This window comes from Coloeus monedula, assembly GCF_965178545.1.
Source record: "Coloeus monedula genome assembly, chromosome: 13".
Taxonomy (NCBI): Eukaryota; Metazoa; Chordata; class Aves; order Passeriformes; family Corvidae; genus Coloeus; species Coloeus monedula.
Genome location: NC_138793.1, coordinates 13,326,515 through 13,334,832, shown reverse-complemented (window position 1 = coordinate 13,334,832; position 8,318 = coordinate 13,326,515). Strand labels below are relative to the sequence as shown.

General features: G+C 62.3%; 1 protein-coding gene across 1 annotated transcript; it reads right to left on the bottom strand.

Annotated features, from left to right (window-relative positions):
• Window positions 1-688: 688 nt before the first annotated feature.
• On the bottom strand, window positions 689-4,641 carry IL34 (interleukin 34; the record flags this gene model as incomplete). The annotated part of the gene is made up of 6 exons (XM_082290112.1): window positions 4,608-4,641; window positions 4,411-4,514; window positions 4,044-4,121; window positions 3,783-3,956; window positions 807-945; window positions 689-708 (listed from the first exon to the last, which is right to left on the bottom strand). The coding sequence occupies exons 1-6, from the start codon at window positions 4,633-4,635 to the stop codon at window positions 689-691; spliced, it is 543 nt and encodes a 180-aa protein (XP_082146238.1). The 5' UTR covers window positions 4,636-4,641.
• Window positions 4,642-8,318: the final 3,677 nt, after the last annotated feature.

Sequence of the window (8,318 nt, the reverse complement as noted above, 5' to 3'; positions counted from 1 at the left end):
AATAGCTGATGAAGGTAATGAACTAAGCTGTAAAGGGGGGAGGCAGCCAGGCAGCCCCAGTCCCTCTGGTGTGCCGCCTGCACCACGCAGCCAAGCACAACAAACAAATCCAGATGTTTCCTTGCCGGGGAAGCAGCCGGGGCTGACGGAGGCAGCTTGGCAGGGGTCCCTTTATCAGAGTGAGTCTCTCCCCCACAGCGGCAAGGGAGGCGGCTGACACCCCAAAAGAGGAGGCAGTGGAGGCAGTGGGGTTCTCTTTGCTGGTCCTTTATTTTGGGTAAGGCTGGAGGCTCCCGGGACCCAGTCAGAAGCTGAGCTGCAATGCTAGAGAATTAACTGGTGTTTAATGAAAGCTGAGGAAAAAATACAAATCGAGAGAAACAGGGTGATGCCCTCACCTGCCCTGTGGGCAGGGAAGGCTGCATGTCCTCCTAACAGCTGCCTGCCACGGGGGGTGTGTCTGACCCCACACCCATGCAAAAGGTGCCAGACGTCTTGGATGGACAAGACCCCACAGCCATAAACAGTCCCACAGTCCTGGAAGGGGTAGTGTTTGGTCCCAGGTGGGGCGGCATTTGTCCCACCTTTGCACCTTCCTTGGGAACCCCCCATGGGGCTCTGGGAGGAGCAGAGGCAGCATCCGAGGCTCCAGGGCAAGGAGGTGTTGAGTGAGGGGTCTTCTGCAGTGTTAGGTGGACTCCCACCGACCTGAATAGAGGGAACAGTTGCCATGGTGTGGGACATGGCCCCCTGTGTGGCACCTGCGTTCCCCAAGGTCAGGCCTCCCACCCTGATCCCCAACTCACAGGGCACCCCGTAGAGCATCCGCATGACCTTGAGGCAGTTGTCCAGCAGTGCCTTGGGGCGCACAGCCTTGCTCCGGCTCTCAGCGCCCGCGCTGTGGATCAGCTTCACCAGATCGGCCACCACCGCCTCCACATCTGTCTGCAGGGACAGTTCACCAGAATGTCACCAAGGTCCCCTAAGGGACATCAGGGTGCAAAAGGGTGAAGCTGCTGCATTGGCCGGGAATCGAACCCGGGCCTCCCGCGTGGCAGGCGAGAATTCTACCACTGAACCACCAATGCCAGATGTGCACAGCATCCCAGCCCTCCCCCACACTCCCAAACCCAGCGGGGCGTGAGCAGCAGGGACAGGCCCTGTCAGCTCTGAACACCCTCTCAGAGCACCCCAACACAGCTCTCATACCGCGCCTCCAGCCCATAGGAACGCCGCTCCCCGCTGCCTCGCATCACCTGCAGCAAGGACGGGTTGCCAGCAGCCTTCAGAGTTAACTCTCTGATGAGACAACCGAGCAAAGCTCACTCTCTCCTCAGAGGGGCTGCAGAACCTGCCCTGTGGCACAGGACAACCCAGCCACACGTCGGGTTCACATTGGTGACACAGCCGTGACAGGCCACCCACATCCAGCACCCAAACACAGCCGCCTCTTGGATGTGGCAGCACCCCACAGACCCATGCAAGCCCGATTGCCCTGGGCCAGGGGTCCTCACTGACACCGAGCCAAAGACCCTTGTCACCGCCGTCACACCAGGAACCCTCACTGAGCCATGGACAGCCACTGCCCATAAGGCAGGGTTCCTCTCTGCCACCAAGTCCCCCGGGAATCACCAAGGTGCCCTGGCTTTGTTCCCCCGACAGTGACACTCCTCGCGTCCACACGGGGGGACAGATGTGCTGGGGGGCGTGTGGTCCCTCCAGGCACTCAGGGCAGTCCCCGTGGTCCCACAGAGACACTGGGGTGCAAAAAGATACAGCTGTTGCATTGGCCGGGAATCGAACCCGGGCCTCCCGCGTGGCAGGCGAGAATTCTACCACTGAACCACCAATGCCAGATGTGAGGCTCTTCCCGGCACGGCCCCACGGTCCCAAATCCGGCAGAGTGAGTGCGACATGGGCAGGCACGGCTGGCCGTGAACACACCAGACACAGAGACACAGAGATACAGACACGCACACACACACACACAGAAAGGGGACCCCAAACACACCGCTCTGATACCGCGGCTCCAGCCCATGGAAGCGCCTCTTCTGCTGCCTCACACATCACCAATAAGGAGGGGTTGTCATTAACCTTCAGAGTTAACTCTCTGATGACAACCAAGCGAAGCTCGCTCTCTCCTCAGAGGGGCTGCAGAACCTGCCCCGTGGCACAGGACAATCCAGCCACACGTCGGGTTCACATTGGTGACACAGCTGTGACAGGCCACCCACATCCAGCACCCAAACACCTCTGCCTTGGGGTGCAGCAGCATCTCCCAGCCAGAGCACGCCGTGGCTGCATGGAGCCCAAGTGAGGTGGAGGGGCTGGGGGCTGCAGAGGTGAAAGGCAGGACACTGAGCTGCACTAACCAGGAACCAAACCCTGCCTTTTGAGCAGGAGCACAATGATTGTCCTACTGAACCACATATGCCAGATGTGGAACTGCCCACAGCTGCCATCTGTCTCTGCAGCTGGACACCCTTGACAGGAACCAGCACCTCCCACTGCTCCTAAGCCAGGGACCTCCACTGCTACCGACACAGCACCCCTTGCTGTCATTTAGCCAGTGTCCCTCCCTGCCTCCCAGCCGAGGTGGTCAGTCACCAAACCATCTCCTCTCTCTCCTCCCCAGTGCCACCAAACCCGGGATATTCACTGCAGGCAGAGCTGCTGCTGCCACCCTCGGGGCCTGAGTACCCACACAAACGACAGAGTCGGCCCCGAGGGCACAGCGATGCCCAAGGGAGCATCCACGGGAGCACCTCTGCGCTATTCCACAGGCACCCTGGCAGTCGCCAAAGGACACCAGGGTGCAAAAAGATACAGCTGTTGCATTGGCCGGGAATCGAACCCGGGCCTCCCGCGTGGCAGGCGAGAATTCTACCACTGAACCACCAATGCCAGATGTGCACAGCATCCCAGCCCTCCCCCACACTCCCAAACCCAGCGGGGCGTGAGCAGCAGGGACAGGCCCTGTCAGCTCTGAACACCCTCTCAGAGCACCCCAACACAGCTCTCATACCGCGCCTCCAGCCCATAGGAACGCCGCTCCCCGCTGCCTCGCATCACCTGCAGCAAGGACGGGTTGCCAGCAGCCTTCAGAGTTAACTCTCTGATGAGACAACCGAGCAAAGCTCACTCTCTCCTCAGAGGGGCTGCAGAACCTGCCCTGTGGCACAGGACAACCCAGCCACACGTCGGGTTCACATTGGTGACACAGCTGTGTCCAGCACCCAAATGCAACTGCCTCGGGGTTCAGCAGCTCCATCGAGGCAGCAGAAGCTTGGGCAGAGAAGCAGGATCACCACCGGGAAAACAGATGAATTCATGGGCACCTTCTGCCTGATCCCGCGCAACCGCCGGCCGTGGTAATACAACCCCGTGACGGAGGTCGGTGTGTGTGACATTCCCATTCCCCCTCCCCAGGTCTGCTGGTCCCCCAAGGGGGAGGGGTTGCTGGCAACAAAATGATGCAACCGCTGCATTGGCCGGGAATCGAACCCGGGCCTCCCGCGTGGCAGGCGAGAATTCTACCACTGAACCACCAATGCCAGATGTGGAGCTTATCCTGGCCTTACCTCACGGCCCCTCACTCCGCTCCCAACCTCTGTCTTTGCACCCTGTTCCCGTCAGTCCTTCCCCAGAACCCACATGCAGGGAAAATGTCCATGCCCGTGTTGTCGCCTCCCGGGTGCTCATGGCTGGGTGCGTCCTCCCAACACACGAGTGCATGATGGGCGGCTGGGCAGGGGTGCCAGGGGGGCCCGGGAGATCCTCACCTGCCGGTACTTGCTGTACTCCTCGCCCAGGGCATCAAAGAGCTGGCAGAGTTCCTGGGTGTACTTCCAGGATGGGTGCTTCTCTGGCAGCACCTCACGGATCCGCAGCACCGCCTGGGAGCTGACATGGAACCAGAGGTACCGCAGTGCTGCTTCCGACACTGTCCCGTTGCGCTAAAGGGCAAGACGGTGAGAGCCATGCAGCCCCCGTGGGTCCCTGGAATGCTCCCATCACGGGACTCTCCCCTGCCACCTTCTTACCAGGCGGGTGATGTTGGATGGCCTCAGCACCTCTTCGTACTGGACCTGGACTGTGTAGTCGATGGGAAAGTAGTGTTTCTGGAAAGGCAAGGAAGAATATGGGGGCTGGCAAGGGGCAAAGTAATGGGGACATCCTTGCCAGCCTCAGCATGACACCAGGGAGCCAGTGCAAAAGCCCTTTGGTGTGGTCAGCCCCCAGGAGAAGTAGCTCTGGGCACAATTTGGCACAAATTGTCCCTGGTAAAAAACACAGCACCCAGCACCCCGCCACTGTAGAGCAGTGGGTGCTGCCCTCCCATGTCCCCCCCGGAGCAAACCGGGGCCCTGCAATGCCACGTGTCCCCCCACCTCCCAAAGCTGGGGTTACCATGTACTGCAGGCGCATCTCGTACTGCAGCTTGTCCTGGAGCAGGCGGGTGAGCTCGCATTCGCCTGGCGCTGCAGCCTCCAGCCCCAGCACAGCCAGGACACCTGGGCAGCCAAAGCCAGTGGCATCAGCCCCCTCAGGGACACCCACTGAGGTGACTATTGAGGCAAACCCCCCTGTCCCCCAGCTGTACTCACATAGGACGGCAGCGTAGCCCTGCTGCATGTTGATGGTGGCCGTCAGTGGAGCCCCAGGCTGTGCCTACATGGCTGGGGCTCACCGGGAGCCTCCAGGGCAGTGGTGTGGATGGTGTGGGGACAAGGGACAGGTGTAGGCTCCGGGCACTGGCTGCTCTCCGGTAGCCCCGGGCAGTTGTTCCCTGCCATGGATGGGGGGGTTAGTCCCCCTTCCCGGCAGTCCCCGCTGGCTTCTCCTCTCCAGCTGGTGGCAGGAGGCAGCAGGTCCCGGGGCCGTCACAAGGTGTTGGCAGGGATGTGTTTGCAGGGGTGCAGGAGCACCCCCGGACTACAAGAGGGAATCTGGGGGAAGAGAGCCCCGGCTGCAGCCCCAGGGCAGGCAGGCGCCCAGGCTGCAGCCCCCAGGCAAGACACCCGCTCCGAGCCCCGGGGGCGGCGGGGAGGGGACAGCCCCGCGTGAGCCTCTGGTGGCCAAAGAACTGTGGGCGGCCGTGGAGTCGTGTATGGCTGTATCCCGCTTGGGGCAGGGCTACCAGGGCTTCCCTGATGACACCCTCAGGGGATTTCCAGGGAAGGAGGGGGCTCAACCCAGCCCCATTATCCCAGCAGTGAGTTAGTCCGGCCTCAGCCGAGGAACGCTGAGGGACGGGGTTGGTGAGGTGGCCAAGCCACCGCATGCTGGGTCCCCACACAGAGGGGTCGTGTCCCTACACCCTCGTGAAGGGGGCTCTACCATGTCCCCACGCTGTGGAAGGAACCATAAGACCATAGCATGTCCTTGTGCCACATCTTCCACAGCGTGTCCCCTTGTAAAGGGGGGTGTGCTGTGTCCCCCGCACGGTCCATGCCATATCCCAGCACAGAAGGGGCCCCATCTGCGTCCCCACACCATGTCCCGGTGCCAGGAGGGCCACGCGATGCCATGTCCCAAGGGAAAGCAGCCGTGCCGTGTACCGTGCCGTGCCCCCACGCAAAGGCGCCGTGCAGTGTCCCCACGCAAAGGGGTGCCACCCACATCCCCAGGGAAGGGACCTGTGTGCCATGTCCCTGCAATATGTCCCCAAGCAAATACGGCGGGGTCGCGGGGTGCGTGCGCCCCGTGCCGCGTCCCCACGCGGGGCCGTGGGTGCCCGGCCGCCCCCCGCGCCCCCCGCGCGAGGCTCCGCGGACCCACCTGGCGCGGCGCGCGGGGCCGCGGGCGCGGGACGCGTCCACCCGCGGGCGGCGGCGGCGGCGGGGCCGTGCCCGCGCTTCCCGGGAGGCGGGCGGGGGGCGGTGGCGCGGGGAGCGGGCGGGGCGGTGGCCGGGGGCCGGGCGGGAAGCGGGGACCGAGCGACCGCCCCGCACGGCCCGGGGAGAGTCCAGTCCTGTCCCGCCGCGGGTGCTCGGCTGCCCCAGCCGGATGGGTGTCCCCAGGGTGGGCGGCGAGAGCGGGAGTTGTCCCCAGGGTACGCAGGTAGCCCAGGCTAGGCTAACCCTAGTGGATACCTCACTGCTCATCGGGGTGCTTTGCTGCCCCAGCTGGGTGGCCCCAGTGTGCTCAGCTCATGCAACTGAGTATCCCCAGGGTGCTTGGCTCATTTTCCTGGGTCCCTCCCTGCTCCTTGAGGTGCTTCACTGCAGCAGCAGGGAGCCCCTGGGGTGCCGAGTCTAACTATGGTGCATGCCTCTTCCACTCTCCTGCAGGGTGCCCACCCAAACCAGTCAGGTGCCCATATGGCCCCTGGGGTGCCCAGCTGACCACTCTGCACAGCCCTAGGTTCCCCGGGGTGCTCTGCTCTGCCAGCACCGGCACCCCCAGGGTGCTGGGCTCTCCTGGCCAGGTGTGCCAGGGCACTGATTTGGCTAAGCACCCATAGGCACGTTTTGGAGCAAGCAAAGTGGGACTCAGCCCAGCACCTTCCCAGCACATGCCCGGGAGAGGGCTGCACTGCAGCACTGATCTCAGAGGGGCTGAGGTATGCTTGGCTGGCTCCAAGCCAGCAGGACTCTGCTCCCAATGGCCCAAGCCCATGTCATTCTCTCAGGATGCTTCAGGGCTGAGCTCCTGCCAGGAGCAGGGGACAAGGTACATGGGACACTGTCCTCCCCCACATCACCCTGAAGAGCCCCTTGGAAGAGCCACTGTGTCTGTGCTTAGGGCTGCTGAGCATCCACAGGGTCAGCAAGAAAAATCGACTATCAAAGAGTGGGTCAGTGCTCCCAGGGAAACGCGTGGGAAGGAATGCACTTCTGCCTGTGAGAGCGCACTGGGATTCCCCTGGCAAGGAGTCAGGGCCACTGCCGTGCTCCTGCCAAGCTTCCTCTGGTCCTGGCCAGTCTTGGGCACGGCCCTTGCCTCCCTCCCAGCACTCGTCTGGGGGCAAGATGCTCAGCTCTAAGCAGGGAAGGAGCTAGTCCAGCTCCTCACTCAGGTGTCCGCAGGGATTTTGCCCGCAGCAGCTGCAGTCACTGAAGGAAGCCATTTAATAGCATTCCCTGCCCACGTACTCATCAGCCTGGCAGCCGGGATGGGGCGAGGAAGAGAAGGGAAAGTGCAGAGCTGCGCAGTGCTGTGCTGGGGGCGGTTTGCTCTCCTTGGCTGCTCCGGGCTGGAAACCAGTGCTGGGATGAGCCCAAGGCAAACAGCTCTCAGTGCACGGCCCCGGGAGCTCTGCTCCCAGACTGCAGCTAGGACCCGGTTCCCTGCGGCTGCAGGAGGGAACCCTCACTGAGAAACCTTCCTTGTCCCAGCAAAGGGGAGCTGGGGCTCAGCCAGCTCCCCATAACCCCCTGGCTCCTTATGGCTGGGAGTGATTTGATTCCCTCCCAGGCTTGTACTGGAGACAGGTTATTCACCAGGCACAGCCAAGAAGTAAAACCTTGTACTTGAAACCCGTTTGGGAACATCTCAAGACGTCCCCCTCCCCCGCTTTCACTTTCAGGACTCCAGCATGACAAATACCAAGTGTCACCGGAGCTCTGCTGGAAGTGCGCTCTGATCCAAAGCATCACTTCCTCGGGGAGGACAACGGACAGGGAGCACAGGGTGAGCACTTTAAGAAGCTGGACCCCACGAAGCTCAGTTCCCCTTTGCCTCTCCCTTGACACAGCCACCCCCACTCAGGCCTGGGAAGGGAGCACAAAGCCCTTTGCTCCGTCGGCAGGGGATGGGTGGGGCTCCACATGCCAGGTCAGAGCCAAAGGGTTCTAAGCCCCTGCCAACGCAGGCCTGTGAGGTCGAGACGAGACAGGAGAGCAGAGGGTGCAAAGGACAGGGCAGGAGGGTGTGTTTGCCCTCACCCCACACAGTACATGCACCGGAGAACGTGACAGCTGTTCAAAGGGAGCACAGGCACCAGGCCAAGGACCACCTGTCTCTCCAAGCCCCAAGTAGGGAGCAGCATCCTTACCGGGGTGTCACAAGCTCTCAGACAGATCCAACCAGCAGGAGTAAGCAGGGAGCAACCCAGCAGAACCAGGAAGCACTTGCTGTGTGGGTGCACTCTGACTAGGAGCCTCTGCAGCCAGCTACCAAGCCTCTGGGACAGGGACCTTTCCCCAGCCCTCCTGGCAGCCAGCTGCTCCTCCCAGAGCTGCAGCTGCTACATCGAAGAACGCAAGACCCCTAAAGTGCAGCCATGCTCTGGAATGGCTGGAGAAATGACTTCCCTCTCTCCATAGCCTGCTTTGTGTGTGTCCTGGGGCAGATCAAGCAGCAGGGGACCAGCT